General features: G+C 35.1%; 1 protein-coding gene across 2 annotated transcripts; it reads right to left on the bottom strand.

The window, feature by feature from the left end:
• Positions 1-6,857: 6,857 nt before the first annotated feature.
• Positions 6,858-16,787, bottom strand: LOC142633098 (F-box protein At3g07870-like). 2 transcript variants are annotated; one of them, XM_075807375.1, is made up of 4 exons: positions 16,631-16,787; positions 15,222-16,378; positions 15,071-15,112; positions 6,858-7,135 (listed from the first exon to the last, which is right to left on the bottom strand). In XM_075807375.1, the coding sequence occupies exons 2-3, from the start codon at positions 16,312-16,314 to the stop codon at positions 15,105-15,107; spliced, it is 1,101 nt and encodes a 366-aa protein (XP_075663490.1). In that variant the 5' UTR covers positions 16,315-16,378; positions 16,631-16,787; the 3' UTR covers positions 6,858-7,135; positions 15,071-15,104. The 2 variants fall into 2 exon arrangements, with proteins under 2 accessions (XP_075663490.1, XP_075663489.1); XM_075807374.1 differs by having other exon boundaries at positions 15,071-16,378; positions 16,631-16,785.
• Positions 16,788-19,594: the final 2,807 nt, after the last annotated feature.

The raw sequence follows: 19,594 nt of genomic DNA, 5'->3' as shown, positions 1-19,594 counted from the left end.
TAGAAGGAAACTTCTTGCGTCTGCGAGCTGGTTGGTCGTCCTCCTCGCTAGAGGACATTGCACTGGGGGGTGAGCATGACCTTGAGCTGTAGCTACCTCCCCGTACCTCCTCTGAGGAAGGATTAGATGAGGACGGTGAAGACCTGCGTCTGGCGCGGCGTAACTTTCTTTTCAGACGACCAATCTCCCTCTGCATGGCCCTAGCACCATCCTCGTGGGTGGTGCTACCCCCGCCCTGAGTATGGCTAGCCTCGGGGTATTCTGTATGGACACTTCCCTCACGATCCCTTTGACGCTCAAGGCACTCGAAATGATCCTCCGGTTGTGATCCCTGTGACTCTGCATGGTGAGAACCTAGGCCTGCCATGGTATCTCAACCTTTTCTAGACTAGATTTCCCACAGACGGCGCCAATTGTAAGTGCACAATTGCACCTGGACCCAAAGAAGATTATGGGCTCAGACCCAATGAGCCTTAAACAATAAAATTTGTAGAGTGTGGGCTTGAAATCTAGGTTAAAGGTACTGAGAACTTGACAACAGCCTGAGAGTTACAAACACTTGTGAATAACAATTGTTAATTGCAAATAGGCCTCCTCGGATGTAAGCCGAGGACCAATTCTGTATTATTTCTCTTTCTTTCTTACAGGTTACAATCCTTAATTTCTTTTCTTTTTCTTTAGAGAGAGAGAGAGTAAGCGAGAGCGAGAAAGAGAGAGATCCCCCATTTTTTGCATTCCTCCCCTTTAAATACCCATTTTTCAGATGCCTTTTGGGACCCTGACTAGAAGTTTCTGCCCTACTGTTCAGGGGTCATTTCCCCATTAATGCGGCCAGGGAGGTAGGTGCAGAGTCTTTAATGCGGAGGTGACAGCCTTTGCTCTAGATATTTCCTTAACACTGGTGTATCGAGAAGGTTCAGGGTTTCCCCCTTTAACCATTAGTCTTTCTAGAGTTGTGCTTTGACCTTTATAATGAAGCTTTGAATTCTCTTGGGCTTGCCGAGGAGAAGCTCGTCCTCGGCTGCACCCTTAGACCCTCGGCGTATTGGCCAATTCGTAGAGTTCAATTCTGGGGCAGGTCGGCCCTCCATTCTACAGTCCAAAGGCCCATATGCCCATTTGGGTCCTTTTACTCCCCACAATATTTATGGGTTTTTCTTATTATTACTATATTTTTTTTAAGGGAGGGTTTTCCAATCTTTATGATATAAATAAATTAATAAAAAAATATAAAAGTAATGTTACAATAAATATGATCATTATGAGCTTCACTTTTGCTTAATTGACTTCATTCATTCATTTACTTTATTATAAGGGCAAATCCCCTTATTATATGACTTAGTTATTATTTTAATTGGCTTGAATTATCTTTTAGTTACGAGGGAGCAAATGCCTTGTTGCGGGAACCTGCTACAATTTCTTTCTCTTCTCCCATCTTTTCTAAGCTAAATTTTATACAAAATAAAATGAAGAACATGATCATGATCATGATCATTATTATTATTATTATTATTTTCGTACCATGTGACCTGTGTCAAAGCAAAATCGCATAATGACACATTATTTGTTTTTTCATTGATTTTTCCTTTATGCTTTTGGCGATGCATGCACAACTTCAGTTTTAATTGATAATGACTAATTGTTTGATTGTAAGACATTTAGATCTTTTGCTAGAATTAGCACAGGATTATATTCATCATTTCCAAAGACTATCATGTAATCTATACACGGTACTCACCTTGTACTGTTGTAAAATTATTGTATGGTTCTACTCTTTGTCCTTTCTCTGCATGTATGTATAAAGGCACTCCATGTATAATTCTTATACACAGATTAGCCATTTCATTAGTATCAGAGTCTAGGCTTAAAAAAAAAAAAAAACCTCATATTTTTCTAGTGTCCTTCCTCATCAATGTGATAGGTCCTGCTCCTGGTGAAATCACCTTTCGTATTCCTTGGTACTATGAAAGATGTTCACTTTTAAAAAAATATATCATATAGGAAAACAAGAATAAGGGAAGACATCAGATTATTGTTGTTTCAACCTATTTCTTGTTAAATTCCCAATTGTATGAATAGCCTCAATTGTAATTTGAGTAGTAATTTTAGAACATATGCTGCTAATATTTTCTTGAATCGTGACAATTAATACCTAGAAAATACTCCAAATCATTCTCAATCGAGAAAAGCCACATAACCACCAAGGGATTCAATACTCAGTGTTCATTATATTCATCACACACAAGGATATACCAAATATACATGCATTTTAGTAAAACTTTGCAATTATAAAACTTTTGTATAGGACAATCATAATCATAGTTATCTTTCAACTTGTCAAAAATATTTTCTTAACTATACAACACAAGCATAGCAAAATTTGGGCTAGAATACCAAATCAAATAGCAATGGAGTCATTAACTCTACCATCGTGAATTAATTTAATGGAGTCCTCAACTCTACCAATTCAAACGTTGGAGTTCTTGACTTTACCAAATCAAATACATCAATGGAGTCCTTGACTCCACTATTATGAATTAAATTAATAAAGTCTTTGACTCTCCCATTTTAAATTAAATTAATGGAGTCATTGACTCTACCATTATGAATTAATTTAATTCAGTCTTTGACTCTATAAATTAAACAAACAAATAGAGTTCTTGACTCTACCATTTTATATTAAATTAATGGAATCCTTGATTCTACTATTATGGATTAATTCAATGGAGTTCTTGACTTTACCAATTTAAATATTAGAGTCTTTGACTCTTCAACAATATTTAAAAAGTTAATGGAATCTTTGGCTCCACCACTGTAAATTATTTTATTAATGGAGTAGAGTTTCCAGTTGCTTAAAATTAATTCAAAGGAGTTATTGATTCCACCAACTAAACAACTTGGAGTTCTTGACTTCAGGAGTATAAAATAATATCATTCAATGGAGTTCTTGACTTCACAAATTTAAAATAATTTGATCCAATAGAGTTCGTGACATCCCAAATTATTTTAAATAAGAGTGGAGTTTTTAACTCCTTCAAATTAATTCAATGGAGTATTTGAGATGCTCAATTCCTCAACCAAAATTGGAACTTTGAATTCTCAAAATAAAATGATCATAAAATTAATTTGAGAGAAATTTACAATTCTCAATCTCTAAAAATGTTCATAAAAATAAAATTACTTCAAAGGAGTTTTCTTTCCCTTAATTAATTTTAGGGACTTCAATCAAAATTATCATTACTTGTTAAAAATTCCTACAAAGAAGCAAATGAAAGAAGGAGAAATTTGTTTGGACATTCAATTTCTCAAAAAGAGGGTCTTTGGATCAATTTCCATAAAAACATGGGTCCTTGACTAATCCTTGAGATTAAAATAAATTATCTCACTAAAAATAAAATCAAGTCAATACTTAATTAAATACCAAGTATTTTACTTAAATGTCTATTATTCAAAGTGGACAAAATCATATTTGAGGATTTTAAATCTAAAACCACGATTTGAGAACTATGAATTAGCTTGATTCCCACCAAGGGTACGTAAGTAACCTAAATACATTATTAGGTGCCAACACAAATAAATAAAAAGTTAAAAACATTTCATTTGAAAAGTTACTAATTTCTCTCAAACCCAAAGTAGTTTAACCAAACGAAAAAAAAAAAAATCAAGTAAAGAGCTATTGATGAAACTAAAAGGAAAGCAAGAAAGTAAGAGAGAAACTGAAAGGGAGGGAGAAAGTGTAAGAAAACAAAGTAATTCTGACAGAGAAAAAGGGCAAAATTTGCTGAACAACATCTTGATAGAAAATTATTATAAATTATTAGATAAATAGCACGTGGTTAAAAGTATTTAGTAAGTTGGACTCTTTTTTGGAACCCAAGTTTGTGAAACTCGAATTCCAACCTAAAATCGAGTTTCACAAACTCAATTTACTCTTGGATATATTTGGCCTGGATTTAAAAATAAAAAATAAAAAATACATGTAACTCGAGTTTGGTATACTCGAGTTCCTCTTATATTTTTTTTTCCCAGCTTGGAACTCGAGTTCCTTGCAACTAATTTTTTTTGGGATAATTACAGTAAACCCACCTGTGGTATGACCCGATTTCACTTTGCCTACCCGTGGTTCAATCATTTACATTTAGCCCACCTAAACTTCAATCTGTTACCCATCTGTTACCCACCTCTGTTAAAATTAGGGGTAAAAATGTATTTTATCTTCACTTTATGTCTCTCTCCTCTAAAAACAAAAAAAAAACTCAAACAAACAAGATCAGAGAGGGGGGTTTTGTAGCTTGGATTCAAGAACACACTTGCTTTTGGTATGAACAATCTTGAGCCAATCAATCCAAATAAAATTTTCATATTCGCACAAAACCTAAAAAACATTTACAAAAATCCTACAGTCAAAAGTGCTCTACTCCAATTTCACAAAAATCCTTTCAAACAATTTCAATTATTTACAAAAATCATACACGGCTTCACCTTAGTTCCCTCTCAAATCTCAAACCAAAGCAAACCCCTCTTCAAAACCCATACCCACTACACCCACAGCAAAGAAAATAAGATAGCAGAGAGAGAGAGGCGAATTGAAGTCACAGTCGGAGCCAAACTCAACGTGAAGGAACCCATAGCCAAAGCTAAAACTTGCACTACTGCAATATTCGTTTGTCATTGCTCCGTTCACCGCCACCATTGCTCCGTTCACTGCTGCTACATTGGTCTGATTCATTCGTCTTCCTCAACTAGCCGCTCACACTCACCCAAGCGCTCTATTTGGTCAACCATCTTTGTTCCTTCTCGCCGACCCATCTCTCTCCTAGTCACCCTCTTGCCAAGCCATCTTGCCCACAACGCAATCTTCAAACTCAACGGAGAGGAACGAAATTGAAATTTTCGCTGCAACCACTAACTACAATGGCATCGTTTTTGGTTGATGGTGGATTGTGGGTGATGCCGTGAGTGGGTTGGGTTTGAAGAGAGGGAGAAGTCAGAGAAATAAGGATGAAGAGGGAGAAATAATAATAAATAAATGAAGGAGTTGGGTCTGGAAGCTATTGGATTTTTTAATTTATATTTGATTTGTATTCCTCCAATTTATTCTCCTAGAAGTTATTCAGCAATCAAAAACCCTACCTTTTTTATTCTTGTTATATTTGTTTTTGCCAAAAAATGTGTTTTTCTAACGGCAAACGGAGAGGTGGGTTACGGAAGGCTAATGGAACTAGCCTCAGGTGAGCAAAGTGTAAATGATTGAACCACGAGTAGGCAAAGTGAAAACGGGCCATACCACAGGTGGATTTACTGTAATTATCATTTTTTTATAAATGAAACTCAAGTTTACTACACTCAAGTTCCAAGTGGTTTTTTTTTTAATTTTTATTTTTCAATCTACGTCAGATGAATCCAAGCGTAAATTGAGTTTCCAAACTCAATTTTGGGTTGGAACTCGAACTTGACAAACTCGAGTTCTAAAAATTGTCAAACTAACTAAATAACTTCAAACGCGTGATAGTCACCAAATTTTTCCCAAAAAATATACTATTTACCAAATTTTGCCAAGAAAAAGTTTAGAGAGGGAAAATTGAAAAATGTTAATGTATTTATAGAATCACTCCAAGATATTTAATAATTAGTTACCAAAACCCAAAACTAATATCCAAATTATGCGGAGAGTAATTACTAATTACTGATCCCAAACTGTATACACAATGACGTTGTCATAACTCATATTAGTATTCTTTACACAAAAACGGTGTCGTTGTTAAACGTGTGTCTCTAAAGTGTCTTTGAATGGAATGACATCGTCTTAATTAAATACTATTTCTATGAGTCGTCAATTGTATGAGTTGCTGGCGTACACTTATATATATTGTAAAATAATATTTTGATCCCTAACATTTACCAAAATTGTGTTTCTTATCCTTAAATTTTAAAAAGTTCATTTTTCGTATTAAAATGATTAAAAATTTTGTTTTTGTTCCTAAATTATTTAAAATGTTTTTGTTTCTTAAACTTTACCAAAAGCTTATTTTTCATCTCTATTTTTGTCTCTAAACTTTAAAAAAAAAAAAATTTAAAATTTAGGGATGAAAAACAAACTTTTAGTAAAATTTCAGGACCAAAATAATATTTTACCTTTTATTTTGAGTAATACAAGTTACTTTCGTGGTTTCACCAACCTTTTTAGTTAGTTAGTTAGTTTTTTTTTTTTAATATTTATTTTCCATTAATTTAGAGTTTTTTTTTTTAAAAAGAAATAGTTGCTTGGGAAGAGTAATTAATTCTTTTCCCCCAACTAATTCATAGAAAATGATTATAATAATAAAAAAAAAGATTCAAAAATTAATATAATCTTGGAAGACAGGGGAGTCCTATATTTTTGTTTAGTATTTCAGTTAAAAACACTTCTTGTAAGGTGGAGCAGAATGAGTGAAATAAATAAAATTTGGAATTGAAATTGGTTAAAAAAAAGATTATAGAAATCCACAAAGAAATTCATGTCAGGAAGAACTAGAAAGGGAGAAGAATGGTGCAATTAAGAAGTAGGTTTCAGTTAACTTAAGAATGGTGCATATTAACCAACTGTGACATTTATTTCTCATTAGTACCATTATAATGCATGGGGGTAGAAGCAACACAGCATCATTCACCCAAGCGTCCTTCTCTTTCTTAGCCGGCGAATCCAGTAACACAGTTTACACTAACTACATCCAAAGGAAAGGTGCTTTGAATTTCCAGGTTGAATTAGACATGATATGAACAATGCCAATGATTGAACTGGGCTACATGTGATGAAGGTAAATAAACGGAATACCCTGTGAACTCAAGTCTCACCTATATGACATGCTCAAAATGCATCTCATAAATAATATGGATTTGCATGCTATTTTCATTTGCATAAGAAAGTCGAGAGTTACTGAAAATGACTACAGCAAAAGAAACTATATAGATGTAATATTTAATCCAAATTAGCATAGTTTAGAATTGAGTTCATTCCAACACAGTGGTCATACATATGTCTGGCAATGTCATTGGCACAGGAAGCTGGGGAGTATCCAAAAGTGATGCAAAATATTTATGAAGATCTTGCAAATTGATGTGGCAAATAGAAGTTGATAATCCTCGTAGATTCTACCTACAATGTAGGCAGAAGAAACTTTAAGAATAAAGAAAAACAAATAGGAAAAATAAAAGTAAAAACACGGCAGCCCAACCAATTATTCATGTATTTTTTCAGGAAACTTTCAAAGGAAATCAAATTAAAAAGAAAGGAGGCCCTTTTATCTTGAGAAGCTCAGTCTACATTTTTATATAAACCAAGTAAACTAAACCCAGACAAATTGAAAACAGTGTTTACATTCCATAACTTAGGATCCAGAATTCATGCCTTGAAACCTTTGTCATGAAGATTAAACCAAAAACACAAAGACAAGAAAATGAATAACTTACCTTTACAACCCAAATGTCATGTTTTCCATCACCATTGGTGTAGTGTTGTTATGCATGGTACAAGATTTATGACGTAAATAATTAAAATTCATCAATCATGCACACATTTTCAACTACAACTGTGATTACATATGCTGTCAAAATAAAAGCAACTTTTTATCTCACTGTAATTACTGCAGGAAGCACTTAAATCAAATAGCAAGCTGATGAAAATCCTCCAGAGGATTAAAAAGATAAAATTGTTTGCTACAAATGTTAAAAATTGGCAACAGAGTTGATGCAACTTACAGGAAGACTCTAACAAGGAAGAGTTCATCTTCATAAATAGGTTGTTCCCCAATTGTAAAACTTGTTGTGCACCTATGTGTCATGGGGGTTTGGGGATAAAGAAGATGATGATATTTAATCAGGCTCTCTTAGGTAAGTGGCTACGGTGCTATGAAATTGAAGTTACATCATTAAGGAGACAGTTTATAAAATCTAAATATGGTGTCAATGGAGGGTACAGGTGTACAGGCATTATGGATGCCGGGGGGGGGGGGGGGGGGGTATAGTGGAGACTACTTTTAAGTTGAAACATCCCCACTTATTTTTACTAGGGAGAAACAACAAAGGCACAATGGTAGGTTATATGGAGATTCTTCAAGGTCAGTGTTCTTGGAATCCTGTGTTAAATCGAGCAATACAAGACTGGGAAGTGGAATCTGTGATCCAGTTGTTCGAGGATCTTTATGACACTAAGGTTAGTCTTGGGGAGGTAGGTGAATTGGTGTGAACGCCTTTGCCCTCTACAAGCTTTCAAATGAGGAGCTTCTATAAGGTTTTGAAAGAGGGGGAGGGGGGGAGTGCAGTGTTTCGGTGGAGAAGCATTTGGAAAGTTTGGGTTCCACTGAGAGTGGCTCTCTTTTCATGGTGTGGCTCTAGGGAGGGTCTTAACTATGAAGTGGTGTTATATGTGTAAGAAGTAGTCTATGTTGTTTGGTATCTTTAGTGTCTCCTGGGCAAGGCCTAAGTCAGTGTATGATTTGCTTGCATGTTGGAGAGGGTGGATAGGAAGGTATAGGGTTGGTGGGATTTGGCAAGCAGCTCCCTTGTGTCTCATGTGGCGTCTTTGGGGAGAGCTTAATGCTTGTTGCTTTGAGGGAATGGAGTCGAGTGTGGGGAAGTTGAAGTAGTATTATCTGCTGAAGACTCTTTATGAATGGACTTCATCATCTATGGCATTTTCTATTGAGGGGATCCGAGATTCCTTGGATTCTTTGAGATATTATTAGCTTTGTATATTCTGTCTTTTGTTTTATTTTATGCTCTTGTTGCTCCAGGTATAGACATCTAGTGTAACCTGGTTTTTGATCTTTTTTCAATATTAATATGATAAAAAGTTTGTTGCCTACAGTAAATTCTATTAAACCAAAATTATTACGTTGTTAACATATTCACAATCTTCATTATGCCTGTATACATTTATACTAACCCAAATCCTGTCTACCAAAAATAGCTTCAAGCTCAGCTAGCCCTCTAACATGTATCCCTTCCACCAAAATAGTTCAAGGTTGGCATCAAATAAAACAAAATGGGAATACATACATACATACATACATATACATATACATATACATATATATATATATATATATATATACATATATATATAGTACAAATAATTTCATGCTTGAAGCATATGGTAAGCTCATTTCAGGATTTACAGTCCATGCAAATATGTCTGGATAAAAAAACATAAAACACTATACTGAACTAAAGAATAAAATGATAAAATTAATTAATGCATCCAATCAAATTTGTTAATAATTTTGGGTCATTTCATGCTTGAAGCTTCCCATGTATCTGACGAAGACATGACAAAAAGAAGCAATATGGCGTTTTTTATACCTATAGACTTGACCGCCTAAGGCCCAAAGTAGAGTCACTCTTGAAAGGCAGAGAAATCAGATGCTGAAGCTCAAGCATCATTGTAAGAGCCACAAAAATAGCTGAAACAATTCTTTATCATCAAGAGTTAGCATTGAAAATCACAAGAAGATTGTGGCTCCAAGGCATGCTGGTATGACTCCATTATATGGGAATTCATTGAAGAAATACTGAAGGGCGCATATTTTTGTATCATATATTGTGCAACTACATTGAGGCTCTGTTTCAATCAAATAAAGTTTGACATTCTACTGGTGGAAGGGCCCTAAACAAGGTCAACCATATCACCACAACTTTTTGTTTTGAGAATGGAATACTTGTCTACAATTTTGATATCGGGCACTAGACACAAGTAAGGTTTAAATTTCACCAACAGTCAAGAAATTGGGCCTTACTATCTGATGTTTCGGCGATGATGTCTTTCTCTTTTTCCTTTTGAATTTTCCAAAGAAGTGACAAAAAGAGTAGAAAATATCATTTAATGAACCCGTTGGACTGACTTAATTTGAGGTAGGCACCTTCAAAGAGGAAGTGAAAAGAGAGGAGAGAATCTAAGAGACAAAAGTGAGAATATTGGCTTACGTTACTTGCAAGGATTATTGGAAAAAATAACCTACTAACAACTTGTAACTAACTTGGCTCCACCATTTGCAATCTTACAACTAACTAGCTAATCTTGTAACTAACTAACTAGCTACACACCTCTTGATTCTTTACAAAAATTACTATAAGATTACATGAATAACACCTAATCACCTATACACCTATACCCCTATAGTACACATTGGACTCATTACAAAATATGCAAAACTTTGGATTGTCTGACCAGAAACATGAGGCTCCTAGTATCTCAGGAGGATAAAATTTTTGGCACAATATAGGATGGGACTTCTTAAAATGTAACTATTGATTTTTTTACAGCTAATAAAATTCATTGAATTGGAACTATTGATTATCAAACCTCCTTATTTAGTGGTCAAAAGGGTCCACGAAGTGCTTCTTAAAAACAGATTATATGCAGACACCCATAAATGACTGATGTTTGCACAATGGGAAAACCATTGAAGCTAAGAAGCGAAGCAAGAAAATAACACGTATTAGTCTCCACTACACTTGGCTGCCATGGGGACCAATTGAAGACAGCTTCCTTTTATGCAAGGATTTAGGGACTATTTGAATGCTAAATCAGCAAGAATAGCAGATATTCCTGGAAATAAATGGTGAAGATTATATAGAATGGCTGCATGCTGCTAAAAGCAGATTTCTCTTAATCTTGTCCAAAAGAGATCCTTCTCCAAGCATTGGTTGGGAGGATTTTGTTTAATAAAATAAGCTTTTTATAAAAACTCCAATACTTAAGTGGTTTGTAGTCAAAGGTTAGCTACAAAAGCCAGGATTTTTTGGTTGAAAAAAGTGTGTTGTATTAAATCTGGTGCATTATATGCCAGAAAAGATGATGTTGGTGGAAAGCCTCAAAATCAGAGATTAATCAATTAAGTGGTTTAGACTTGACACAAATTTATGATTTTATTCTCTGAATGGTGGAATAGAGTTTGTATGGTTTAAAATTTAAATTTAGGGTGAAAAAATATCAACTTTGAAGCCAAAAACTTGCAGACAAATTTCAAAGGAAACAACTGTAGGAGTTATTTGAAAAGCAGCTATTTTTGGGGTTTTGGAGGAGTTTGGGTGAGGAATTTGGCCTCTTTTCCTGAGGCTTCTCCATAGGCGCTAAAGGTTTTTTTTATTTATTTATTTTATTTTTATAATAAAAAAATAAAAAAAACAGAAGTTATCTGCAGGCTGTTTTGTAACCCATGGGCATTTCAGCTGTTTGCTGATTTGTAACGCAGCTTGACTTTTTAGGCAGATTCTGTTAATCAACCTTGGGTTGCTTCTCAAAGCAGCTGAAGCTTTCTCCAAAAAGCTGTAGCTCTGAGAAAGCTCAAGCCCTCCTAAGTCCTAACCCCCTTAATGGCTGGAAATGTTTACAAAAATATATCGGATTCAGGGTTTTAAAAGATTAACAAAAAGGGTAAAGTTTGAGCTTACAATAAAGTAAGAAAACCCAAGTTTAAGGAAAAAGAAAGTCTGACCAGAATTTTAAGAGTTTTATATATGGGAACTTTAAGGGTTGATGGGGTTTAAAATTGGTTACAGTGTGCCAAGGAAAATGAAGAAGAAGAATTACAAATCCTTAAAATCAAAATAATTTAAGTTTTAGATCATGAGGGTAAGAAAAAAAAAAATGAAAATGATAAGTGATAACTAAAAGTTACCCATAAAGATTAAATATTAACTTATTAGATCATTGTCTAATTTGTTTCTTTTTCCCTAGTTTATCAACAAAATGTACAACTGGCCAAATAGAGAAGACTTAAACCAGTTGACATGGGTTTACACAAATTCAGTCAATGAGTTAGAAGGTTGTGTTATTCTGTAACAAATTTGCTAAACAGACTTGTCAATGTGGTGTTGATATGCTCCAACCAGCCCAAACTGTCACCACCCTATCTTAAGTTGAAAAGATTAAAGGTTTGACAAGAAAATAGAATGTAGGGGCTGTATATTCTTACTGTAAGAATCTTACAGACCAAAGCTTGTGCATCATAACTTACTAATGCCCCTTGGAGCCTAGAACGGTTGGTGAAACAAATTTTAAAGCCAGCAGAATGCTGTTTGAGCTGTTCTTATAAACATGTATCAAGAGGAACAAAAAGAACTACTGAACTTTGTGCTATACCATGTAGTTCTATCTTCATCCTTCAAATGTAAGCCCTCACAGGCTCACAGTTCTCTGCTAAGTTCAGAGAGAGAATTTCATTATGTTTGCGTCAGAATCTAAGAATTTTCTTGGGGGGGGGGGGGGTGGGTGGGTGTGGGTAGTGATGGCCATACCCATGGGGTAATGGATATCCAACCCTACCCGATCCAAATATTCCGGGTAATACCTGGTCATTAATGGGTAAAGCTTAACTGGGTAGGGTATGGATATTATCCGAATTATTCGGGTAGGGTATGGATAATATCCATACCCGACCCGCATTTAAAAAAAAAAAAAACCCTAGACCCCTCTCTCTCACAGTTTCACTCACACTCAGACCCAACTTCTCACGGTTTCTCTCCTCACCGTCACTCTCTCTCTCTCTCTCGTTCGACTCGGCGATCCGCAACTCGCGATCTGCGACTCTACGACTGCGAGTGGAGCTGAAATCGGCGACCAAAATCTTCATTTCGATTCCAAAATCATAATTTCAGGCAAGCCCAATTAATTTCTGAAATGGGTTTTGTTGGGATTGTCACTCTCTCTCTCTCTGTTCGACTCGGCCATGTTTCGAGCCAACGATCTCGCTTCTCTGTTTTTGTTTTTTGTGTTTTTTCTCTTTTTCATGAGATCTAATTTTGTGTTTTGCTAGTTTTTTTTGTTTGTTTGTTAGTATTATGATTGTATTTTTTTTAGGATGCATTTTTATTAGTTCGTAAATGTTGTTGTTGTTGTTGTTGTTTTTCTTAGGTTCGTTTTGTTTCTTTGGGGAAAATGTAGAAGAAAAGCTGAATCAATTCAAGCTTTTGAGTTTTGAGAAGTGATAATGTAGGACTCGAGGATTAGAAGCTTTGCGTAGTTGATCATTGTCTATTTGGCTTATTTATTGAATTTTGTGTCTTTAATTAATGATGTTCGTTCACCTTTGATCTCTTGCCAAATGCATTTTTGGAAGAATGTGATTTCCGGTATGAATATAAAGAAGGTGTAGCTCAAATAAGAATTCTGGTCCTTGCTTATTCTGGCTGTATCGTATCTGCATCAGTTAAAATCTAGAGGAAGATAGGGTAGTTTAAGTTATTAATTTTCATCTTGCCACCATTACTTGGTCAATATAAACTTGTATGAATATATTCATCGTTCAGACTTAAGAGGATAGCCCGAAAAAACATTGCTAGAAAAAGTAACTAGCACCGTATTCCCAACACAATATTAGTTGCAAAATTCAAGGAAAATCCAGATTATTATATCTATTGATGGTGATAAAGAGTATTATATGGTACATGGTGGTGGGTATGTGTATAGTTCATACCTTTAGGTTCTCCCAGTTATTTTATCATTGATGATGGATGTCTTTACATATTGAATTTGGAAATGATTTCTGTAACTTAATAAGCACACCCGTCATGGGTTCAATAAATATCTAGTATATGGAGTTACTATTATATGTTTGTGATTTGAAATCAATTTGTTGGATGTATCAATTTTTTATTGATTAGTTTTTTCTTTTTTAAGATAAAGCTATTGGTTAGTTTTCAAGTTAAAATGATTCGGGTAAGATTCGGGTAAGTTTTGGGTATGGATATTATTATAAAAAAAAAATAAATAAATGGGTTTCGGGTTTCGGGTAGGGTATGGATATCCATGGATAATAATTCGGGTAAAATTCGGGTATGGATATTAATGGATATTGATATTCGGGTATCCATGGGTAAGTTTTTCGGGTCGGGTATGGATCGGGTATACCCATACCCTACCCATGGCCATCCCTAGGTGTGGGGGGGAGAAGATTCTTTCTTCAAATATCTATTTGGTAGAGTATCAGGATAATAACACTTTCTAGGCCACCATGGTTAACAAGAGTTTCAAAATCAGCAGGCACCACAACAATTGCATAGATGAATTTCATCAGTTGAATAATGTTCTAATGAGTGTCTAGTTAAGTAGTTCACTTCCCCTTCCCCCATTATCTACCTAGTACCTATCAAAAAAGTGGCTAGTTAAGTAGTTATAGTACATGGGAGCCTTTTTCTACTTTGAGAATTGTGTTCTTACAAAACTAAATTTAGACTCATCAGTAATATGCATGAAAAAAAACTTGCGTTTTTTTTTCTCTCCCTTTTTTCCAATAGAAAGTTATGATGTTAGTAATGCTATGAAAGCAAACACATCCAAGGAAGAAAAAATACCATAGATTACTAATACAATCAAATTCTGCCAAACCAAGGAAAGCATATTTGAGTACAAATCATTGATTGAGAACACAAATCATATAAGCACTTTAAGGTGGAATCTGTATATGGCAGCACATCAAAATCTTAAATGCATTGCTGTCTAGTTTAGGGTTTGACCGAACAATTACATTTTCAGTTTTTGTATTTTAAATGCATATCAACAGTGTAAGTTAGAGAATGGTACAAAATATATATGATAAAATTTACTGAGAACTGCAATAAAAGTGAATTTATCACACTCCTACTTGTTTGGGCATAATTTACACATGGGGTTGTGTTCCCATCAAACAAATCATATCATTCTCAAGTTCTTCTTTTCAGTTAAAAGATATATCTAGAGCAGTAAAAGAAATAAGTCTGAATCTCTACAGTTTGAAAATGGATTAGTTGAAATTGTGCCTATTAGTGCACTTTATATTCACCACACACAGTAGCAGACCAAACATACTCGCATTTTTTTTCTTGGGATTAAAAGATAAACAAACATACTTGCATTTTAGTTAGCCAAAAATAAAAATAAAAAAACTTGTATTTTTGCAATTATGCAATTTTTGTATAGGAAATTTTGAAATTTTCAAGTTGTCACAAATATTTTCTTAACAATACAAGACAAGCATAGCAAAATTAGGGGTTGCAATTAGTTAGATTGCTTTATAATCCCAATTGAACACACCAAATAGAGAGTACTTATTACCTCAATGTGGCATTGAACAGGGTTTCTCCTCTTGCTATATCCCTAAGTGAAGAAAGGTTGGGAATATAAGGATGCATCAGAAAGTTACACAGTTTTTCAATCCTATGAATCTTGAAACTTGGGTTCACTGGATTGAAAGAAACCAAATTACCGCCTTGATGTGGGAATAAAACGTCACCATTGCGACACAACCCTAGGATTTGTGAAACGGGCAATAAAGGCTCTAGTTTTCCCATAATGAAGTCCATAGTGTATGTCTTAGTCCAAGATGCTTGAACACCATACTCCTTCATTACCCATACATGAAAGCAATAGGAAACATCTTTAGCACGTTCACCAATCGCAAGACAACCTTCCAACACCCCAAGACTAACAGTCCACTTTGACCGCATAGTTTGCTCAGGTGACACAAACTCAGGAGGTGGTGGAACTGGTCGAAAACACTCATCCTCCACATCAAAGGAATTTATAAATTGAGGTACACTAGGGGATCTCACAACCCAATGAATAATTCCATTGAGAAAAGTAGTATTTCTTGGCACACTGAGCACATCATCTCCAACATTAACACTCTTCCAAAGACCATTACCCTTCTCTCCAAGTGTGTACACAAGAGTCACCATGTTGTTGCTAACTTCAGCTACATATCGTTTTTTGGACAGGAGAACCACCTTGTATACTTGAGTTTTGGGACAAAAACCAAGGCAAGGACACATGGGAGAAGATGTTAGGTTGATACCAGGCCTAACTATGATGAACTCACCCGTTATAGGATTACACACATATAATTGATCCAATTTCACTTGAGACCGATACATCTTGCCTAGCAAAATCAACCCATTGCATGAATCCAACAGACTAAGTTTCACATTACATCCCATGCCTAAATGGGTTTCAGTGGCAAACTTTACTATAGAGTTACGTACATTATTTCTATTGTCAAAATGAACTGCGTAGAGATGCTGTTGACGGTTTTTGTTTGTGGGTTGGAGGATGATGCAGGGGTCTGCTCTTGTGTGATACAATTGAGCAAAACTGGGGTCAACGAGAAGATGTAGCCAAGTCTTGCAGACGCACCTACAGCTGAACAGGGTATTAAAGGGCAGTCGTGACAGAATGTCTGTCACAATATTTGGGTGGAGTTGTGAGATAATGTCAGTGCCGCCGACTTTTTCATCTGCTTTGGCCTTCTTCTTGGGCATGCTGGTTGTTGGGTCGGAATGAGATTTGCTTTTTCTTCCCATGGTGAAGGACTTTGGCACTTGCAGTAAGCAAGATGGGCATAAAAAATTTAGATAGCTGCTGCACCTAAACAATATACAGGACTTTTATCAGGTTCTTGATACAAAAAACTGAAATTTCTCTTATGCATAAACGCTTACAGCAATACATATTTTTATTTGGATAGAACTTGCCTTCTAAATACATATAACTAGTCCTGAAAATATCAACAAGTCTCTCAATTTGTAATTTTTTTAAGAAAGCATTTGCTTAAATAAAATTGCTCCTCTCATTTTTCTCTCAAATTCAACCAGTTTATAAAAAAAAAACATGTCCTACCTCTCTTACAAATTCACGACTCAAACCATTCAGCTCCAGAATGAGATTCGTGGCTTAAAGCTGCTGCTTAATACCCTCCTCCATCCGACACGCACATCTCCTCTACCTCTGCTCAGACGTTCGGTTGAAAATTGTGGGAACTGGGTGTGAACTGGCGTTTATTTATTATTATTATTTTTATATTCTCTAACTTTCTGCGTATGATGATTTTTTGTTGTTATAATTTATTAATTTACTTTTGTTTTTTTGTTTTTTTTTGGTTGGTGAGAGTTTCAACCCATTGTTCGTTCTTGATGGTAACTTTTTATCATTAGACTAAGATATCAATCAATTTTTGATGTAGACAGAGATTAAAACCCAGATCTCTTATATAACCATCAAAAAATTTACCAGTTGAGCTAACTGGAATCCACTAATTTATTAATTTACCTAAATAGAGTATTTTAATTTTATTTTAGTTGCTTTTATAATTATATTAAAATATAGTCTTTGAGATGAGTTCAAGTTACACCTAGTATAGTTTTAAAGAGTTATAACTTTTTAAGCCATTGGATTTAAGTAGATCCAAGTGTAAAAAAAAAAAAATCCTCATTATTGCAAATATTCAGATTAGAATTTCATTAATTATCCATCATTTGTTATATTTTATATCTATTTCTAAACCTAAAAAAGTGTTATATTTGACTCTCTCTCTCTCTCTCTCTACGTTTCTCTCTCTATCTCTTTCTCCTCCACCGTTGTTCCACCTCCATGGATAGATTGCTGGCAGAAGAAGGAAAAAAATAATCAAAAAATAACTGCAGAACACTGACATTAGAGGTTTGTGAGATGGAAAACAAAAATGAAAACAAAGAGAAAGAGATAGAGAAGGAAAACAAGTAAATGCAAACAAAAAGCATGAACTTGCAATAATCAATAGAAAAGTTTCAACAGATTTCAAAACGAGGAGGCCATAGAGAAACTTTTTGTTATTCCTTTGTCTCGAACTTCGTGAAGAACTCCATTCTATCTCTCCCTCATTTAAATGAAAGAAGAATTTTATGGTCTAATCTGACTAAAGCTACCTAATTGCATCAAATGCCATGGTTGCTCCTTGGAGATTTTAATGAAGTCCTTAGTGGGGAGGACAAATATGGGAGTAGAAGTATAAACATTAACAGGGTTTTAGAATTTAAGGATTGTCTTGACTATTGTAACTTTTTGGATTTGGGCTTCTCTGGCCCAAAATACACATGGTCCGATCGCAGACAAATTTCGGATCTAATTCTGGAAAGGATAGATAGGTGCTTTGCTAATCCTTCTTGGAGATTATTATACCCTGAAGCTTCGGTCACCCACTTAACCAGAGTTTATTTGGATCATTGCCCTGTCCTAATTGAGCTCAGTAAACCTTCTCCTGCGACTGGGAACAAGCATTTTAGATTCCAATCTATGTGGCTTTTGCACCTTGGGTTCCCTAGATTTGTTTAAACGGTGGAATGTTGAAGTGTTTGGGAATTTGTTCACTAGGAAGAAAAAAGTGCTTGCCAGACTTAATGGAGCTAAAAAAGCCCTTGCAAGTAACCCCAATGATTTTCTGATCCATTTAGAGAAGTAGCTTACAGAAGAATACAATCTTATTATGCTTCAGGAGGAAGAATTCTAGGCCTTAAAGTCTCGTCTAAATTGGACGATCTTTAGAGACCGTAATAACTCTTTCTTTCACACTTCTACCGTGGTGAGGAGGCATAGAAATTAAATCAGAGCTATCAAGAATAATGTGGGTGAATGGATCATTGACAAGGAAGGAGTTAAAGAGCATATTCTCTCTACTTTTAAGAAAATTTTCACCATAGAGCTGACCTATTCTACTTGATTCTCAGATGTGGAACACTTTTCTTGTAGTGTTTTATCAGAGTTGGAAAAGGAAAAGCTAAGTGAAGGGGTGACTGTGGATGAGATTAAGGCAGGAATGTGGGCACTAAAACCGTTTAAAGCTCCTGGATTTGACGGACTTCATGCTAGTTTTTTCCAGCGATTCTGGCATGAAGTTCAAGAAGTTGTTTGTAGTGAGGTTGATTTAGCCTTTCAATCAGGGACAGTTCCAAATTACCTAAATGAAACTCTTATAGCTCTTATTCCAAAATGTCAGAGTTTGGAATCATTGGGGAATTATAGACCAATCAGCCTCTGCAACTCGGTTTGGGGAATTATAGACCAATCAGCCTCTGCAACTCGGTCTATAAAGTAATCACAAAAATCATCACTACTCGATTGCGACCTTTTCTCAATAATTTGGTTTCACCCTATGAAGCATGGGTGCGTTTCTGGATTCGGGTGCAAGTGCGGGTGTGAGAGTAGACACTCGATTTTACATCCATGATTTAATCAAGGAGAATGACTTGAATGACCAATTATGTACCTCAAACATCATTCTTGCATTACATGCATCAATTGGTTATTGCATTACATACATCAACTTATTTCTTGCATTACATGCATCATGTCATTCATTACATACCACAAAAATGATCTTGAGATTCTAACGGTTGCAACGGTGTTTTCGGTTTTCAAATCGGACTATTGGATCAAAAGATATCGCATGATCAAATTTGCACGGTCAACATGCATTGCATCTAGGTAAGGTTGGCCATACATGATTAGTTTAAATTAATTATGATTGGTTAAACCATTAAAATTAATTAAATAATTCTGTGATTGGTTGATAATTAGTGTTTAAAATAGGATTGCATGCATATGAATAAAAATGATGATTGGATAACAATAAAATTGTAGATAATCTGAACTTTATCAAGATATATTTAAGGGTTTATAAGATAATTGTCCTTAAATAGCCAGAATTATCTAGAAAAGAGAAGAAAAATCATAAACGGAGGATGAAAACAAGTCTAGGTATAATGATTGGCCAAAAAACCCTAGAAAAAGAGTCCAAACAGCATCTGAACACGAAAGGGAGTTTGGGGT

This window comes from Castanea sativa, chromosome 4 (genome assembly GCF_040712315.1).
Source record: "Castanea sativa cultivar Marrone di Chiusa Pesio chromosome 4, ASM4071231v1".
In the NCBI taxonomy this organism is placed as follows: Eukaryota; Viridiplantae; Streptophyta; class Magnoliopsida; order Fagales; family Fagaceae; genus Castanea; species Castanea sativa.
This window is presented reverse-complemented; position numbering and strand designations above follow the sequence as displayed.